The 20,399-nt window shown below is 45.0% G+C and overlaps 1 protein-coding gene across 4 annotated transcripts in view; it reads left to right on the top strand.

Moving 5' to 3' along the window:
* The window catches only part of il1rapl1a (interleukin 1 receptor accessory protein-like 1a), a 196,137-nt gene that overhangs the window by 11,609 nt on the left and 164,129 nt on the right, over positions 1-20,399 (top strand). For all 4 annotated transcript variants that reach the window (XM_053877231.1, XM_053877229.1, XM_053877230.1 and 1 more), the window contains exon 2: positions 19,544-19,645. In XM_053877231.1, the coding sequence (XP_053733206.1) occupies positions 19,564-19,645 (82 nt within the window). In that variant the 5' untranslated portion in view covers positions 19,544-19,563. The remainder of the gene's footprint in view (positions 1-19,543; positions 19,646-20,399) is intronic.

Raw genomic sequence — 20,399 nt, 5'->3', positions numbered from 1 at the left:
ATCTCCCCCTTTGCTCCTCTGCATTTCCCGTCAGGGGTCGCCTCAGCAAGTCACCTCTCATCTCCACGTCCTCCTCCATCATTCCCTCGATGGTTCTTTCTTCTTCGAGCATTGTTCGTCGCACAAAGCTGTGAAAATGAAGCTGGTTTACTCGCTTCCTACTGTATGAGAGCTGTGACTTGGGATCGAGGAGGAGGCGGCCGACCCGACACGGTAAAAAGAAACAGAAAAAAACACGTAACATAATGAAATCCGAATCTTTTGCCATGACGCAAGAAGGCTGCCGCATCCGCCTCATCGCCGAACTCTCTTCTTTAAAGACTTTTAACGGTCGGCTGGGACTCGGCGTCCACCCATCACTGACCGATGGCACTAATAGCCAGTTTGCTGTACACAACGTGAGGGAACATCAAAGACGGCTGTTCAGCCCGGCGCAACGTTTATGGCAGCCCTAACTCCCCGGGGACTCATTGCACCATAACACAGACCACTGCAGCTGACAAAATAAACTGTTTCAGCCTTTGCGTCCAGCCGACTGGCCGCGCCCTCCCCTTCCTCTCCCTCTCCAGCAACGCCAGGTCTCACTTGGCTTTCGCCTCCCTTTCTTTCCTCTTGTTTTGCGCGGCCATCGGAGACAAGTTTGAGGCCCAAACAGGAGATCGCCTGCTTGTTAAACTCCTACTTTGGCTTCATATCTGGTTTCAATTTTCCGACCGTCCTCTGGGAACGGTAGAAATCGGATTTGGAGCTAAGTTAATGAAAAGAAATGCCGGCAGATCTAATTTAGCGTCATAGCATCTTGTGAGAGCTAATAATACAGAGATCTTTTCCTTCGGTTTTAGTGTGGGGAGCCACAAAATGAGCTCAGATTCCGTCGCACCAAAGGGACAGAGGAGCCGTGCTCATGCATTATGACAAAAAGTCTCTTAATAAAGTGAGGGAAATGACTTTTATAAAAGTGCTCCAGCCCAGGCTAATTTTTCAAATCAAACCATTTCTGGAAGTGTAATATTTCATCCTTTAAATGGCCACAATCTCTCTTTCCTAACAAGCGCCTCCATTTTTATCTTTTCACACCTCAAACTAGGCTCCAAAGCTGGTTGTTGCTGACCATGAGTCATGGGCGATTTTAAGCAGTGACGTTGCTGAGGTCCATGCATGCGCTCGACACGCAGAGCAGCCACTCGTGTTCTTGGCCTCGGCCGTGATCTGGCACGTTTCCTCCATCGCCTCTCCGCCTCCTCCCGTCCCGTCTTTTCTCACCCTCCGCTCTCACACCAGCGCCGGGCCCGGGCTTCGCATCCTGTCAGAGACGACTTGGACTCTCACCCAAACTCTCTCGGGAGGCCTCCGTCTTGCTGGATTCCGTGTCCATGCTTTGCTTACGTGACAACTCGGTCAATAATGGACCTGCAATTCTGAGAGTTTCATAACCACCTCAACACTTCAGTCGCTGCGGTAACAATAAACTTAAAAGTGAGCAAGTGTTGAAGAGACATTTAAAGGGAATCGCCGAGAACAAAAAAGAGATTTCGCCAGTCCTTCTGGATTTCTCTGATGCACAGACCAGTCTATTTTTATTAACATCAGAGCGGAGTTTTGCTTTGAAAAACCGAGGTGTTGTCAGGTCCGGTTCAGTCCTCCAAGCTGCCCAAGTGTCCCCGGGTTATGGAACTGGTGTGCACGGCCGTGTAAAGCTGCTCAATTATGCTTTGGCTTTTTATTAGCTCAGTGCCGAGACTCACCGTCGGACACATCCACACGGAGCCGCTCAGTTGTCTATCCGATCATTTTCCGTGACGCTTTCTGAAAAGCACTCCGTCGTGACAAAGCCGTTTCTGGCGTCGACACCAGTTCAATGAAAACAAGTGAACACAATGTAGTGCATATGCCAGGACTGCAGGGGCGCTGCAGTGCACTGACACCAAATAAAAAGACACATAAAGCTAATTCGCTGGATCGCTAAGTGGGATGACGTTGACGGACAGTGCGGTTGAGCTGTTACTACCTTTTAAAACTGAACTATAAAACGATGAGTCATCAGAAAGAGGCTGGGGATTTCGTGTTCCTCACGTGACCAGCGTTTTCAGCAGCTCTGTGGTCACCTCTTCGTGTCAAGTAACAATCATTAAAAGGAAACCAACCTTTCACAATAAGAGCTGGAGGAGAGAACATGGCGTGGACTTATCGTCAATACTTCAGAGTGACTTCATTCAGAGCCAGTTTTAATTCTACTTGAAAATGAACCAAACAAAGTAGATCAGAATTAGGTTTATGAGAGTTGGAAAACTTTATTAATCCCAAGGGAAATTATGTTCGTAACATGCTGTGTACACAACGTATCACAATAAAATGAAAAAGAAATGATATAAAGTCAAACCAAAGAGCTGAGAAACAATGTGCAAGAAAAATGTGTGCTTTAAATTAAATTAAATTAGATTTAAGTCTTATGTATTCGAGGTGAGATTTTTGCTCCGTATTCCAGAATGCCTCCGGATTATCAAGGTAAAATTCTCAGTCAGTCTCTTCCGACGCTGCTAGTTATTAACAAGTGAAGGATCATGATCTGAAATCAAAGGCGGCAAAACTCATTAGTTCGACCTCTGTGCGCCGCGTGTCACGTCACCCATGTGCTCGACATGCGCCACCCGCATCGATTTCCTCCCCCCAGGCCCGTTTGGTGTCAATGCGTTTTGTTAAAATGATCAGAAAAGCCTGTCACTTTTGAAACAAGCCCCGACCAGCAAGTGAAAGATGAAGCCTCCTGCGTGTGACTCAGCGACGGACAGAGGAAAAACCTCCCCGAACACGCAGCCTGGAAAAGAGATTGGACTTTTCCGCTCTCCAAATGGGCTCCTCAGTACGGGGCTACACTGTCGGTGGTGAGCGTTGTCTCCAGTGCCGCGTCCTCGCCGCTGCCTTATTTGGAGATATTGGTTTCGGGGCTCCGGTGTGTGACTCGGAGGAGTGTGTGTGTAATGACCCTGAGGAGACCAGCGGCTGGGTGTGTTGGACGGGAGACGGCTGAAGGTCATTGAGTCTTGCTCATGGACTGTAATTCACACTCAGGGGAGGCGGATTGGGGGCCTAAATGAGAACAACAGTTAATGAGCTCAGCACATGTTGAATTATACATCATATCTGACTCGCTTCTCTCTCCATCCCTGCACCTCTGGCTCCACCGCTGCTGTTTGATGCCTCTCTCCTCCCCAGTCCAACACTGCTCTTTGTGCTTTCAGGACTTTTGGTTGGCTGTAACCGTAGTTCTACGAGACCCTCTGGTTTTCATTGGTCCGGTTCCCAATATAGGTTTCTGTTCTTGAGTTGACAAGTCTCTTTGTTTGTTGGTCAGAGAGGAACGAGGAGCGTGTTATACTTCGAGTCAACACTTGGTGAGTTTTCTCTGTGTGGTTCTTGTTTCGTTAGCGACACTTCGACTGCATTTACAGTAAAAGTTGGCGTACAACGCTGATCATTTCTGGTTTTTTTTTTTTTTTTTTTTACTTTCCTTTGGCTCATTCCATTCATTCTATGTCTGATTTTTTCAACATGTCTTTTTTTACCGCTGTACAGTATTCATTTCCAGTAATTTAATGTAATGATACTTGTTACATAGTTTAATTTTTAATAATTAAATTTTTCGTTCATACTTTTTAAGATTCTCATATTTTAGTATGTAAGTATTAGAAAAAAAAAAAAAACCTAATTCTTCAGCTCAACCTACATTTTCAGGCCTTTAAACTTGTAGTAATGAGTCTCAGCTAAATTCTTGAGTTATATCAAAAAATAATGCAAAAAATAAGAAATGAATGAAAATTGAATTTATTTATTTATTATTATTATTATTATTATTATTATTATTATTATTATTATTATTTTTATTATTTTTATTATTATTAATAATTATATCTATTTCCTGTCATTTGTATTTTCAAGTTGGCTATCCAAAATAAATATTTTATTAATCATTTTGAAATCCAAATTATTTACTGTCAAGGACAAACTTCCTCCAAGATATAACAATAGAATTAATACCATGCATCTATTTATTCATCTATTTACAAAAAAACTAAACTGGAAAAAAAAAGAATTCTCTCCATTTTTGAAAAGCTGAATTGAATTTTATTTGTCAACAACAATTTTGAAATCAAAAATTGTCTTGTTGATGTTTTATTTACTATCAAGGGCTAATTTCCTCCTATATAAAATAATAGTAATATTTATGTATTAATTCAGTGTTTCATTTATTAAAAAATAAAACAAAAGGAAACAAAGGAATTCATCTATCTATTTTAAAACAATGCTAATATTGTTTAAAAAAACATGTAATGGTAATCCACAGTTGTGTAAAATATTGGTTATCATTTGGAAAAACAAATCCAATATGTGATGACCTGATTTATTTATTGTCAAATATAACGTATCATAATATTTACTGGTTTATTTATTGAAGGAAAAGAGTAAGTTGTTTTTTTTATCACGTTGGTAAATGATTAAACAAGTAAACAATTGCAAAAAAAAAAAACACTCTCAAGAGCTCATGTCCTCAGAAAAGCTGAAGGAAAGAAGAACCACTCCAAGTGTTGGACCAAAGTAATTCATCAGGGAGCGCGGCTTGTCAACAGGTTTAATGAGACCCATCATAAAATGACGGTACATAAAGCGCCAGGCGACGTTGTGCACGGAGCAACACACTTCCATTGTTGTGACAGATGACAACACTCAACTTGCCATCACTGCTCATTTCATTTTAATCTAATATGTGGGCACCAAAGTGGAGAGAGCTCAGTTTACTTCGGAGTCTGGGCAGCTGTTCGAACCCTGTGCAGAAGTATTGTCGGCAGCTTACGATACCGCGCCAACATGGGCTGCTTCCTCACTATCAAGCGCAGTAGCATGTGGATCCTGCTTTGAATTGAAGATGACACTTTGTGTTTCAACATTTGTGACGAAACGTCTTTAATAGAAGCCAATCGATAGAGTCCAGCCATTCTCTTTCTTTACGTCTCTGCTTCACTCTCCGACTCCTCCAGTTCCATCTATTACCAGTGTGTCCCCAGTCGAGCAGGGAATCGATTTTTAAGCGGCCCGGACTCTGGGGACCGAGCACAGAACCATTATTGGCCTCATTTAGGCTCCATTGACACAACGATGGCTACTCTAGACAATAGGGTCGGCTCTGTCACGGATAGCAATGTGTTAATGCAGGTTTCAGCTGAAAACTGCTGCGAGCTGCGTTTGCTCCATTCGGGGGGCTTTGTTTTGAGGGCAGGAGATGGGATGGATGCAGTTTGTGCACCGGTAATGGAGGCACATTTCACAGCGGTGGCAATGCAACAAATGTATTCACTTTGCTCCTTTTTCTCTTGCCACTTTTTACCTTGGTGCGCACAGATCTGTTTTCGGATTGAAAGGTCGCGGCGGTGCAATTCCATCCGCTCCGTAATTTATTCCTGACAGCAGCATATGAGGATTTCTATACTGAACTGTGAACAGTCACTTTTCCAGGGTGGATTTAACCACCCGCTTGGCTGCGTGCAGATATCACTCAAACACACGCCAGCGATGGTGCCTGGTTTTGATGAATTGTTAGGAGTCATAACAATGAAAATTCAACCATCGAGGAGTGCGGAACTGCAAACTTTATTGAGCAATGAACTACAATAAAGCGTAAAATATAAAGACTAATTTAACAGTTCCATTCAGCCTTCATCGTGTAGGTTAAAGGTTTCTCTCTAGAAACACCAATCTGTACGTTCTGGCTGTAGAGACAGGAGGCAATGTTTTGAGCTGAGCGTCTGTGGTTCTGAGGCTTCACATCCCCAGCTTTTTTTTTTAGTCATTTTTCATGAGATCATGAGAGAAGAAGTCACTCCTTTGATTATAAAACTTCCATATCCTGCGTCTCTGCAGCGTGATGAATGACAAGGAGCGCTTGGTTTTATCACCCCTGTCTCAGGTTGAGCGCGAGCGATTGTTGTTATGCATTTATCCACGTCCACATAACCATTGCTTTTCAGAACATCTCCAACAAGCAGCTAGCACTGCTGTTGTGAGTCAGAAGGCTGGATGAGAGTCTGCTCCTCGGAGGTTCTGACGCTGAAAACCATGCCGCTGTTGTGCAGACGCCCAAGTCGGGAGCTAACGGTGGCTAATGTTAGCGCCCCCCACGCCATGTAAACAGAGGCTGGAGCTCTTTTGCAGAACAGCAGAGCCTCGTGCGGAGGTGCTCCCTCTGTGTAGAGGCTCACTGTGCCTTCCACAGTAGCTTTCACGAGGACGAGGCCTGGTGCTTGGGTGCGTCTGGACAGAGTGAGAGAATCGTTTTGTGATGATTATCACATTGAATAGTCCAACGCAATCCTGTGAAAAATTCAAATAACTGACCAGCCCCATGTGGAAGGCAAGGCCCGGGGGCCAAATAAGGCCCACTGGAGCTCAAACACGTGGCCCTGGTGCATCATTCTGCTGAACAATGATCTGCGACGCAGCAACAACCGGACGGCCTGGTCTGCTGATCACAGAAATACTGAGGGAGAGTGACTTTATGTTTGAGTTAACAAGGTGCTCAGGTGCGCGCCTCTGAGAATTCCACTCCTGTGACCTGGAGTCAAACTCGGGTGATTGAGTCGGACACCCCTGGAAAAGAGGCCAATCAACAGGACGCACATCTCACTGTTCATAGAGCCTCCGTTTTCCCTGTCGCCGTACATATATGTCAGGAACACCGCGCTCAGATGGAGGTGTGAATGTGTCGGCTGGTATGTTCGTGAGCTTTGTGCATCTTTATCGGAGGAGTGCTGGCAATGTTTGAGGGGGGGAGGTGTTTGGTGGCAAATGGTTGCGCAAAACAACACAATGTCTGTGGATGTGCTATGGAAGCGTGGTTCATCGGGAGACCTAGTTGGCACGTTGCATTATCTCCCCATGCTATTTAGCATTTTCAGAAGGAGGACATGTGAATCAATATATTTACAACCCACAATCTTATTGATCCAGCTTTTGCACTTGGATATTGCGCCTTTAATGAGCATGTTCTGTAGGTCTGTGCTCAGTTTGCACTCACAGCTGAGCGAGAGAGCGCTTCCTTTTTGACTCTGAACTGTTTGTCACTATCGTGTGAATGAATCCTGAATCCTAGAATTCTACTGGAGCAGAGTCTGGAGTGAAACACTGAGATCATGGAGCAGCTCAGCGCTTCTTGTTCATGACTCTTTTAGGTGTTTATTTTCTGTAATCTGCCTTATACTAAAGCAGTGTTTTTCTACCCTTTTCAAGCCACAGCACACTTGGTTCATAGAAAAAAAAACCAAGTCACACCACCAGAGGAAACTCGGCCAAAGTGCAACAAAATTTGTGAAAAATGATAGCTATTGACATGCGATTTAAGCATGTTATTTCCAGGAACAAATCGCAGAAAATGTATTGAAAATGTAATTTATTTATTTATTTATTTTAAATAACTGTTTTGCAAGATATTATTGCAGTTTGGGGAATTCTTTAACTCCATGACAAAAATTGTTCTTTCTCTTTTCACGTTTTGGACTGCATTTATTTGGTTCTGCATTTTGTTTTTAGCCAACTTTTAATCCACAAAGCAAACTTTGACAGTCTACGATTGTCAATAATGTTTTGAGTGAGTGAGACGTCACGTTAGCCGTTAGCTGTGTTAACTCTGCGGTGCAGATAGTCTTTGGCGTCGAGGGATCGACACAGAGCACGCCATCATTCTGTCGTGAAGGTGTGTGGTCAAGTTAGAGACATGTCAGGCTTAAAAACAAGTCAAAGTTGCGCATTTAACCGACTGTTTGCAGTGAGTGTGCGGGAAGAGGAGCGTTTGAGGAGCGTGAAGAGAAAGAAAGTGAGCAAATTCATGTGGTAGATCGTCAACACGTTCTAATTGTTGATGATGTAATGTCATCGTATCATCCACCTCTATCTCCAGGTCATTTTCCAGGGCGCACCTGACACTCTCGCTTCTCCCCGGCTGAAAAACACTGCGTTCAATGAGCTGGCTTTGGCGCTGTCCGTGGTCCTGATTTGAAAAGGTGTTAGTTGTGGTACGTTCCTGCTGTAGATTGTGCTCACATGCTTCATGTTATTCATGAATTAAAATGGATATTTTTTTCTACTAGATGAGTTCCACAACATGAAAAATAAATCTCTTTATTTTGCACAATTGCGCGGCAATGAATCGGTCAAGTGCCCACAGTTGAAGGCGTGACACAGCTGTTTAGCCTGGTGTTGAAAGTCTCCAAAGTTCCAAGTTGTGAACTGCAATGAAGAGTGTAACAGTGTGTGTGAGTGTAATCTGTGTCACTTGTGGCCCCAGCGGGGTGTGTACACCAAATAGGTGAGGAAAGTGTTGGGCCCCGCTCTCCATCAAAGGGGGCAGCGACTGTGACCATGAGGGTGTCTGCGCAGCCACTCATCCTTGGACGGCTGACAATAGACCTGGGCCCGGGGGACGCGGCTGAAAGCAATCAGCCACCGCTGGAGGAGAAGCGCTTCGCTGTGACCCGACTCCCGACAACTTTTGCTGGAGAGCGGTCAAGTGAAGAGGATGCCGCGGCCCTCGCAGCTGGTTTAATTAATCACACGCACACGCACGCACGCGGCTTCGATGTGGGCGTCACGCTCGCAGTCTGCGTAGCGCTGTTTTCCGGCGGGTCGGCTCGGACCAGCGCGGTGATTAATCTCACTCAGGAAGAGGGGTGGATGGCGGGACCGCGGCGCTGGGCGCACCTTGCTTGTTAACTTGGCCCACCTAAGGCTGGTCTCGGGAGACTGGCCGGGGCCGACCGTGGTCAAAGGCAGTCAAATGGATTAAATGAATAGCGGCTCTTTTATTGGTCTCAGACGAGGGCTGTTGAATGTGTTGCCGACACGCTTCCTGTGGCCGATTCATTTCAGCAGCTATTCATCATGGAAACTGCACGGGGGAAAATACACACATTTTAAATAAGATCTATCTAGTTAGAGGATAAAAAACATACTTCTCACCTCCACCAAGGTTATGTTTATCTGCGAGCAAAACTGTTTTTAGCTTGGATTTTGGACCTGGCATCCCAATGTCCACGTACCATCAAAAACAGTGCTCTTCCATGACTTGTCGACCATTTCACATAAGCAAAGATTTCACTTACATAGATACATCGGCAACCACCGCATTGGGCGAGAGGCGGGAATACACCCCGTCCATCACAGGGCACACACACACAGACAAAGGGGCAAATTTGGAGAGTCCAACTGACCAAGTGAGAATGTGTGTGGGAGGAAACCCACGCGCACACAGGGAGAACATGCCCGACCCTGGTATTGAACCCGCAACCTTCTTGCTGCAAGGTGAGCGTGCTAACCACTAGGCCACCATGAGGACTCTATTTCCCCGGAAACATATGGCGCCCGCGATGGCATGAGAATCTGCGGATATCTGAAAATGTATATTTTCATAAATCAACACAGAGATCTGATTCTTTTGAGATAGAAAAGTTTTCATTTTCACTTTACTGTTCTCTGTCTTGCACAGACACCAACGCACTCGCTGCTGCATAACTGAGATAAAAATGTCTCTCTGGTTTTGCTCACTTCTATGGCAAGTTCCATAATGCACTGCAACAGCTGAATATCTCCCCAAACGCTTAAAACTTGACCCTTTTATTTGTTGTCATTTCCATCTGTGGTCTGCTAAATGATGGGAACATTAATCTGGTGGCTGTAAATACGCCGCGCATCTCACGGCGCAGTGTCTCTTCTGAAATCGAAGCCGAAAAGATGAAATATTCAGGTGAGCTGTCTGTGACGCAGACCAGGATTTACACATCAGTGGCACAGCTGGCAGATCGGCCTGATCGGCCGTGATATTCGCAGCATCTTGGCATTTACAGGAGATATGTTCTTGAATCTGACAGCAGCGCTCAGCGTCTCATGACTCTCCTTCTCTTATCCCTCCTTCATCTTCTCCACATTCCTGTTTGCATGTTTAAAACCCCTGAAACGCGAAACACACAATTCTTTTATTTTAACTGCAGACTTGCTAACTTTCACTTCAGTGTCCTGCCAGTCTTTAAATGCTGCAACACTTAATGTAAATTTATGTGTCTCTGGCAGAGCAGCTTCAAAGGTTACTCCATACAGTGGCTGGCTATATGACCGTATAAATAATGCAGGTTTCCGAGGCATGGAGGATGGTGAGCTTATAGCACCTAGTATATATATCCCCGTCACATGACGCTTGGGTTACGATAGCTCTGCAGCTGGAGGTTTTTCCACCTGCTGAATTTTATATTCAGCATTTATTACTGATGAAATATTGATCAAAAGCACAGCCGCGCTTGTCGTGTGATTTTCAGGAGGCGTGTAGCCGCTGGTGTTACAGAGACTGACGTTATGTAATCGCAGCGTGCAGTGACGGAAGAGAATTATATATCGGCGGTTCATCTTTTGCAGTTACGTCCATGATGAGGCACTTTTTGTCATATTGTATTGCTGTTTTGAGTAAATCAGTTGTATATGGAGGCGTCTTTTCTCATTCAGTGCAGTTTAGAAGCCGTGTGTTTGTTTGTACGTTGGAGTGTTGTGATGAATTATTCAAATTTAAATGAGTATTGTGGCACAATGTATGTATTGACCTGAGCGTCTGAGCAGAGAAAAAAATATTTTTATGCACATATGAAAATACACACGAAGCAGTGTCCAAGAATCACGTGTCAATTAACACTTTTAATGTATATTTTTGTGTGGAGAGTGGAAAATGTCCATCCAAGCCAGAGGGTTGCAGGAGGTTTTGATTTTTATTTTGTTTATTCTTTTTTTTTTTTATTTATATCAAATGCATTAAGTAGTGGCTTTGCCTTTTGGTAATTTCTCAAGTTAAGGAAACACATGTGTTTCATTAGATATTTACATTATGAGGCAAATGATTATGATTCATGTTTATTGAAGTAGAAAGATCGAGATAGCACAATTAATATCAAATAGAATAATAATGCTCAGCAGCTGTGCCTCGACATGTAAAATTAAAGATCCACTTTATGTCTGTAGTAGCTTTATATCAAAATATAATTCAAGTTATTTGTATTCATCAAGTTATTTTTCCTTATCTAGTTTACAAGAAGCTCTGTTTTACATCAAAGGACTGGGTTCCATGAACACGTTTATTGACATCACTCCTCACTTCACGAGGCAGGAAGCGTTTGATGGAGGATTCAGTAAATGCAGTGGTTTTTGACTTTTCAAGTTAATTGTGTTTTTAAAAAAACAGCATGAGGAAGTTCTGGCAAATATTTTGGAATGAGCAGATATTTATTATTGCGTCTCTCAGCAAGTCATTCATGGCTCTCTTCTCACTGCCTCCTCACTCATTCATGGTTGGACTCTCTAAACAGGTGCAGGTCCACACAACTGGAGGCAAAAAAAGAAAATTAAAATAGCAAATTTAACTTTAAAAATAGGGGCCAACTAATGCCATTTTCTTGGCCGACTTGATTCCTTTTTTTCATCTTTTTTTAAATTTAACTCAAATACAGTGGTACCTCGGAATTCGAACAAATCGGAGTTCGAACAAAAATTTCAAGATTGTTTTGCTTCTGATTTTGAAAGAAAATCCAGAACTCGAACGCCCCCGAAAAAAGCCGGAAAAAACATAATGTGCACGGACTGACCAGCTGACCCACGAGGCGCTTTGTTATTGTGTATGACGTGTCCCGTTAGCTACATTTACTGACTGTTTTTTCCTCATATTGAGGTGTAAAACCTTTCCTGTCTCCACACTGGACCGTGGTAGAGTGTCACAGGGGAGGTGCTGGAGCGCTCACTCCAGGGTTTGATGTCCTGTTGTGGGCTGGAGCTGGGACAGGGATGAGGCCAGTCTGGGACAGAGCGTGACTTGGTTTATGACTTTGTCACAGCCAAACTGCACAGAAGCGCACATTCAGAGCTGGACACGCACCGGGCACCTCTTCACTTCTGGAGAGACCTCACTCACTCGGCAACCCCTCCCACATGCAGCGGCCACACACATAGAGGAACAGCCACCTGCAGCAGACACTCTACATTCACTCCTACAAAAGACTATTTTAAGGCTTGGAACGCATTACTTCTTTTTCCATTCATTGTAATGGGAAAAATCGATCCAGATTTCGAACAAACCGCTTCTCGAACGGCCGTCTGTAACGGATTGTGGTCGAGAACCGAGGCACCACTGTGTATCAAAACCATCTATTCAACCTCTGCACTTCAGTGGGCGGGTCCATAGCTTCATAATGAGGAATTAATGATTCTGTTTGTCGAGTCTCCCTTGGGATGTAAAATTCAAATGAGTGGTAATATCACACTTAGAATGTAATTACAAACAGTAACAGTTTTTTTTTTTTTGTCAGTTTGTTTTTACAACGTTAATCGCCCAGTCATGATGATGTCTCAGGTTCCGATCATCACCAGTGTGGTTTGAAGCTCCTTCTCAAATGTGCAGCCTCTTCACCACCCACTTGATCTAGTCCCTGTATTGTTCTCCAGAAAGCTGCGTTTATTAAATCTTGTGTCTGACGCCACCTGGGATTTTTATTTTTCCCCCGTAACAATGTGGGCTGGCGCCGAACATTGCATTCATCGGGGCGAGTCAAGGCGGCGGTGCTGGGCCGTGACCCCCATTTCCCGGTAAGAGGCGGTGGGCAGACGGTACATGTGCTTCTGTGTGCGATAACGTGTTCATGCTTCATGCATCGCTGCCGCGAGGATACCACACTCTCGCACACCTGCTTCTGATGCCTGCAAGGAGAACTCTGCTCACTGCAGTGACAAGATGTCACATCACCGAGGACGGAGTGCGTCTCACTTTGAGTGGACAGCGGAGGGTTTGGAGAGAAGCGACCACAGGCTCGCGGATCCGTCTGGCTGTCGGCAGATCGAGGTGAATGTCGGCAGCCTTCATGGTTCATGGGGAACGTACTGTTGTAGTTTGAGCGTGAGAGATTGGTGAACATTCCAGTGTAGAGTGCGTTTCATGGCGCAGAAAAAGCCAGAAGGAAAAGCTCAACGTTTCAGCTGCAGCTCTTCTCAGATGTGGGTCATGAGGAACAGATCACATGAACAAACAGCTGCATCAGAGGAGGCTCTCCGGGGCGAGGTGAACACTTGAGAAGACTCATTCTGGTGGGGAAGAGCCCCATCAGGTCTGGCCAGGTGGTCGGCTTTTCATTCCCTGGCTCCTCCAGCTGGAAGGACCGCGAGGTTACAGGGAGAGCAGGTACGCTCCTGGTTGACCTGGGACGCCTCAGTGAGAGCAGAGCACAGGTTCCTCTTTGGCACAGGACCTGGCTGTGTATGTGTTGTCACACATGATGCCACGCTGGAATGTGGTAATTATTCCACAGGCAACTCAACCAAGTTTAATAAAGCAAAAAACCATGGTTCTCTGGCAAGATAAAAATTGGATCCTGCAGACGTCGGTTTATTAGAGAATAAAATGTCAAGGCTGTTATAACTTCTTTTTGTTTTGCATTATTTGAGCCTGGAAATAGGCAGTGACAGACCAAAATAAATGACACAACACTCAGCTTACAGAGCTCTGACTCCAAACCTTGACAGTGAGGTTATAAGCACCGTGCTCTGACTGCTGCGCCACATTATGATTCACAATGTTTCGTCACCCAAATTCATTTATTTCAGTGAGATGATTTTTGTTTCATAACGTCATTGGGTTTCTAGTAGTTTTTAGCTGAAGCTCACAACCAGAAGTACACAGGAAGTGATAAGGATCAGGGCGTCCGACCGCCACATTTTTATTCCCTTTGGAACCATGGCAGACTCCGCCCTCAATTTTCCTCTAAAAACATGCGGAAAAACCACCAAAGTCATGTCCACTTCCATGAGGCGTTATGAGTGTGAGCTTGTTTTGATGTTTCCACTGATACACTTGAGATTCCAGATCATTCTTCTGAAGGCATGGCAGCTTTACATGGAGCGGAAACCCTGTGGATCAATAGCAAATATTTTTGAGAGCATGACCAAAGTTAGCCCATTTTTTGTCTTTTTTTATTTGTCCCACCATAATCTCTATAAAAGGCTCCGCACCTGGCGTCAACCACAAAATGAAACGTGACAAATGAAAACCACCACAGGAAACAAAGACAAGATGAAGACCTGGCAAAGTGAAAGCAACGTTTCTATAGGTTTTGCCATACATTTTGACTGTTATGTCAGTAATATTTCAGAGGCGACATTCAACTTTCACTGTGAAAAAGTCTCTCCTGGTTTCCAGGAGAAGCACTTGGATAGCAACAACTGGATACTTGCTCATTCACACCCTCAGACAGCTTCTGTAATGTCTGAAAAAATGCATAATGGAAGTGTAAAAACCTCTTAGGGATATTTGAGAAACCCTTACTTCCATAAACATTTGTCATTGTGCTATTTAGATTTCACAAATTTCCATGAATAATTGAAGCACAGCTACCGGGTCCCTGCCTGTGGAGGACCCCCTGCCACACACACTCAGGTCTCCCAATAGCTCTCTAATAGGGGACAAAATGTCGTACATAAAACTCCGATATGAGGCGGCTAATTCATTCACACGTTTCATTCCGACAGTTGGCAACACTGGTGTTGTCCTCTCTTGGGAGTTGTTTGTTCTGTCCTGCATATGTTTGGATTGTTTTCTGTCTCCTTTTTAAAGTCGCGCCCTTCAGTGGGGCCCACGTTGGGAACCACTGGCTGGGTTTCCATTGGTGTTTTTAAAAATAACGTGGAACAGCCAATCGAGCGACGGAGAGATAGGAAGCAGAGGGGAAGGTTTTGACATTTATTGAAGACGCTGGTTTTTAGTCCTCCAGCCGTCTTGGACGCCGTGGTCAAAGGACAACAGTCAATTTGACGTTTCTTTCTGCATTTTTCCGTCAGAAACATGAAAAAAAACACAGTATCGCAACACTCACCGCGTCCAATCGTGTCATGTTAGGCGCTTCCCTTTTCCCCTCCATTTTGAAGTGTTTGATTATGTGAGAGTTCATCCCTAAAAAAGACATGATTATCACACTGGAAATTCAAACAAACATCGCAGCAGCTTTGAGTAAAGATAAATTCCTCCAATTACAGTCTGACCTAAGTGACTGGCTCGCGTTGGAGTCGAGACCGGAGACGCACTGAACAAGCTACTCATTTGTTCCAATAATTTCTTCATTTATTTTGGAAAAAAAAAAGACCACTGTTTCTTTTGCTGGAAGAAATAAATGAATGTGTCTCTCTGACTAATAAACTCCTTTTGTTTTCGGTCTCTGCTCTGGTCTTGGCCACAACACTGCGGCTCCCAAGCGGTTTTCTCCTATTATTCCACTTAAAACAGTGAAACTGAAAGTGTCCAGCGGCATCAATAATATCAGGCGTAATTGGTTGTTTTCTGATGTCTTACCCCCGTCTGTCCATCAGCGACACAGAGTTCAGACTCTTTTATTTCGGCCCTTTGTGGAGCTGTTACGACTTCTCTGTGGCAAGAAAGAGGGAATTAGTGGAGGCGGCGGATAAGTTGGGGTTTGAGAGGCGCACAATGCTTTTCTGTGTTGGAGGATTTCGGGCGGGTGATGTCATCGCTGGCACCCACCGGGTGTGTGAATGTGTGACTTGACCGTGACTCCAGTAAGTGTCACTGGCGTTTTTCTCCGGATCAGACTGTGACAGGAACAATTGTCCAACCTCAAGTGGTGCCATTTTTTTCTTTCTTTCAGTTCAAACTTTGTTGTTTGGAAGTTGTGTTTGTCTTGGCTGTGGAAAAATATTGTGTTATTAAATATGTGACGTCGTCTCCTGGTTGACTTCCAGCTGTGATGGAGAAGGAGTGGTGGTCTGCTCAAGCGGAGCCCAGAATGACCTGGCGCAGCCGGTGTGGAGAGGCTTGTGTTTTTTTTTTTTTTTTGCAGATGATGAGGTGATGTGGGCTTCATCAACAACTAGAATGAGGATCAGCTCCTCTGAATGTTGCGTCCTCTTCCACAAGAAGTTGGGTTCACGAGTGAGGCAGGGATTGAAATGTGAGGTCTGTTCCAGATGAGGAAGAAGCTGAGCCTAAAACTCTACGCTCAAATGAGGTCACAGGCTTTAGGTCACATGGGTCAAACTCGAATGGCTGAGTCATGTCACACGGCTTGCTGGGCATCGAATACGTGCAGTTGGCTCAAAATTAAATTCAGTACTGATCCCAAGTGCGAGGCATGTTGATGATGGAAAAACTACGATGTTTGTCTTGGCGTTTTTCTAAGGTTTCTTTACATTGCGCTTGCTTTTACGCATGTGTGTGGTGTGGACTTCTTCTTTGATGGGAATCTGTTCGTGTTACAGCGCCCCCAATAGTCTTGGCATATGTACTACATTGTTTTTGCGGATCCTTGTGGGCGGCAAAAAAGGTGCACTTTTTGAAACCTGTACGGAAATCAGAAAACGTGCAGCTTGAACTCAGTATTCCACTCTCCGTGAGAGGGGAGTCAGGGTTCTTTGCCGAGGCTGCTGCCCCAGCAACCCGACCTCGGCAACATGGAAGAAAACGGCTGGAAATCTGCCGTCGACCGCTCAGAACAGCGTGCCTTTTGAAAAAAAACAGTGTTGAAAACAGAGCGCAGCACCTACAAATCCAGAGTTGTTGATCTCATTGTCTCACGCTGAGAGTGTTCGCACACCTGATGGGAGTCAGACACCAGCGCACCTGCATCCAATCAGCCTCATTAGCATCACAGATAAAATCAAGGGGAACAAAAGTGGAACCTCCTGCACGCTCAACTTGCTCTTGCTCACGCTTTAATGGGGATTCCGACGTGTAAGAGGCGTTCACAGCTCCCCTGTTTGTTCCAGTCTTTAATTTAATTCCCTCAGTTTTAGTGAGTTTTTCATGAAAAATGTCGGGATATCGGCAGCTTTGCTGTGTGGTGTCGCCTCCGGGTTCAGGCTGGTTTGTCCAGTTCCCTTCTTCACGCTGGAATAATGAGATAAAAACAGGATTGATTCCGATGATTTGCGAGAGTTAAGCTAGCATTTAGATTCAGGTCAAGTCAAGACTGCTTGACCTTAGAGTCACAGCTGTAAGTGAAACCACCCATTAAAGAAACCTGCCTCAGTGACACCCGTCTTTAAAGGGCTTTTAAGGCACGCCAAGCTAATCTGTCAGCGCTGGTATTCGCCGGGCTGCTATTGGAAATTCCGACCGTCATTGACTGGCCGTGTCGAAAGTGATCGAGGAGGAGAGAAAGGGTCTTGTCATAGCGGGTGATGCCGCAGCACACACACACTCAAAGAGAGAGGGGCCTTTCATTAGATATGCTAATCTGCAGTGCACGTGACCTGCAGACTCCCGAGTTCATCCTGCGCCTGGGCTCGCTGCACGGGTGCGTTCTCTTTCCAAATGCCAGGATTCTGCCGTTTCATTGGGTTCATTCGCTGCCTGCTGCGTGACCCCTTTAGAGAGGCGAAACAGCGGTGTGGTCCCCGGGGTCTTGTCTCTCTTTTTTTTTTTTTCCTCTTCAACACAGGCTTGTCCACAGGAAAAACGCTCCTTTTCGAGTCCGACGTTTTCCACAGCACAAATATGGTGCAACTTCAGGTGTCGCGCTAATAGCAAGCTGAAGACAGAAAAGTTTCACGCACATGAAACACAAAACATAAACACTGCTAGTGTCTGACAACGTCTTGGGCTCGTGGAAATAAAAAAAAAACTCATTAGTGGTGGAGAGGCGGCTGAAAAGTTTTGTTTTTCTGTCCAATTCTTGTTTGGCAAAATAGAAGTTTGCTTCAAATATTGTGTTTCTCTGTTGAACCTGTTAAGCGTTTTCTCTGTGTTAGACCCTAGAACCAGAGATGGCAACTACCGTAATAACCCGATTATAAGCCGCTACTTGTTTCTCCCTGCGGCTCATACAGTGACGCGGCTAATATGTGGATATTTACAGGCTAAACAGCCTCATGCTGACAACAAACCAATGAAGTCACAAGCGTTTTATTGACCTTAAAATGCGCTGTTTTCGCCCACGTGTTGGCAGCTCCACCCACAGAGCCGATCTCCTTCATGACCAGAGACCAGAAACTGCAGCTGAGACCAGCTGTGGTGTCGGAACACGTGGGCGAAAACTGCGCATTTTGAGTGCTTTAATGTCAATAACAGATGTGAGCAGTTGATGATTCAGGTTCAGAACGTTGCCCAGTTTGTTTCATGAGTCAGTCTCCATGCTGGAGCCCGTTTTCCAAACTAGTTTAGAAGTGCTCCTCATGCATTTTTACACCCAGTGCACCACTGACCTTTCTACGGTGCAGACAGCACCTCTGCACCCGCGGCTCATGTGTGAACAAGACCTTTTTTCCTTCTGATATTCAGTGGGTGCGGCTAATATTCCTGTGTGCTCTGCAGCCCAGATTTTACGGTAGTTCCACAAAGGCTCAAAGTGCTCACACAGCATTCCAACCACTCAAGAGGACACCTTCTCACCAATCAAAAAACAAAAAAAACGGCACCATCACTGCCCGAGCGCATGCCCCTAATCTGCCCAAGAGCAGGTTGTTACTCTCTGTTTGCAAATGTTGTTGGTCACGAAAGAATGTATGATTTTTGCGACTCAGACTCAGAAAGCTAAATGACGATCGAGAGCTGTGTTACTAGCATCTTTCATGGCTGCACTGACAGTACCAGCAGGGGCGCACTGTGGGTCAAAACCGTGGCCCCTAAAAGTCAATATTCGACGCCTTAAGACTGAGATGTTGTTGGGTGGTAAATGCATCGGCCAGTGCTTGCGAGTCCATCTGCTCTGGGCCTCGAAGTGTCTGAAAATGCTGGTTACCTGTGGACGAACGGCCGGTCCGACACAGCACTACGTCTCCACCAGGCACCTTTCTTTGAGCCCTCATTCGCTCTATATTTCATTCCAACTTTCATTTCACGCTCTTCAGTTGTTCTCATATTTTCAATATGTCGCTCCAAAATGGATTCGCCATCAATTCTCCTCAAACATTTGACTTCAACATTTGACTTGCTGGCAACATGCACTGTGACTGAGGCAGGAGCTCCTGTGTCCATTAGACAGTTATTACAACACGCGAGATAATGTCATTTACTGGCGAGGTGTTGAGGATGGTCACCTCCGTCAATTACTGTGAAATGTGAGTGGATCCCAGATGTGGGTGGCTTCCCCCCCCCCCCTCCCTTTAATGAGAGTGGCAATTAAAAAAGGTGTTTCTTAAACATGCAATTATGTCTTTATTGATCCGTCAGCCAAATGGTTTCCTGTGATGTGTTCGTCTCAGCCGCCTCAGTTACAGCCACAGGAGAGAAGGAAGGCCCTCGGGGGGAAATGGCGTGTTGATGCCAGTCCCCGAGTGTGTCGCTGCGAGTCGGGCTGAGCAGCAGGTCTTTGTTCCAAAGTGCAGTGTTTGGCCTGTTCCAGATCACTCTTTCACACTGACACTTACTCTTGTCACTGGTGACACGAGAGCGCTTGATCTGGTGTCCCAGCAGTGAGTGATTGTTCTGCGCTGTTATCTGTCTCCTCACTCCTTTTCCTCTCCTCTCTCGCAGGCTGTACGGACAGGGGGAAGATGAGACCTCCCATCCCTCTGCTGATCCTGCTGTACATCGCGCTGTCCAAGACTCAAAAGGTGGTCTCCAAGAGAGGCTCAGGTCTGTGGCAACCTTTCTGTCTTCCGCTGTAGGAACGCTCAGCGTAAAAACGCTCCGATTCGCTCCAGATAGACGGTTCACTTGCTGGTTCTGAAGGAGACGGGAAGGCGTGTGCTCTTGAATATGCGGCTGTATGGGTCACATTATTATCTATACAGTGCAAAACATGTCACATTATTGGGTCTTTTTAAAAGTATAAGGTCACTGTTGAAATGAACAGCCTCTCCATCAATGTGCTATTCTCTCCATTGCTCATGGAAAAGCCAGCTGGATCTGTGTCAATGTTTTTTTTTGTCTTTTTTTCGGGGGAAGAAAATGGTATCACCAAAGTACAGAAGTGGAAATATATATATATGGCACTTGGGATATCAGTGATGGCACTGAGCTCAACAGGACAGCAGGTGGCAGTAGTAAACAGGAGCTCGCCCGCACAACACACACAGTAAACACAAGCAACAGTGAGAGTTGTAGCGGTCTCTCAACTGAGTCTGTAGATTCACGTGGTAAAGCTGAACGCCCCCAGAATGGAATCATGTGTCCCGTCATTGAAATCCATAAATTCATATTTGGGTTATTTTGCCGGCAGAGACAGTCTGGTGAGACAAAAGTGAAGATACAGTGACACTATTTTTTTTTTTAATTGTATGTATTTTTCATAATTTTTTTATTTAATTTCCAAGTGGTATTGAATATTTGAACGTAAAGTGTCACCGATATTTCCATGATTTGAATTGAACTCACGAGGACCCGGACA

The sequence above is a fragment of the Synchiropus splendidus genome, chromosome 10, assembly GCF_027744825.2.
Source record: "Synchiropus splendidus isolate RoL2022-P1 chromosome 10, RoL_Sspl_1.0, whole genome shotgun sequence".
Lineage (NCBI taxonomy): Eukaryota > Metazoa > Chordata > Actinopteri > Syngnathiformes > Callionymidae > Synchiropus > Synchiropus splendidus.
Note: the sequence above shows the minus strand (reverse complement) of the source record. Positions and strands in the feature narration are given on the sequence as shown.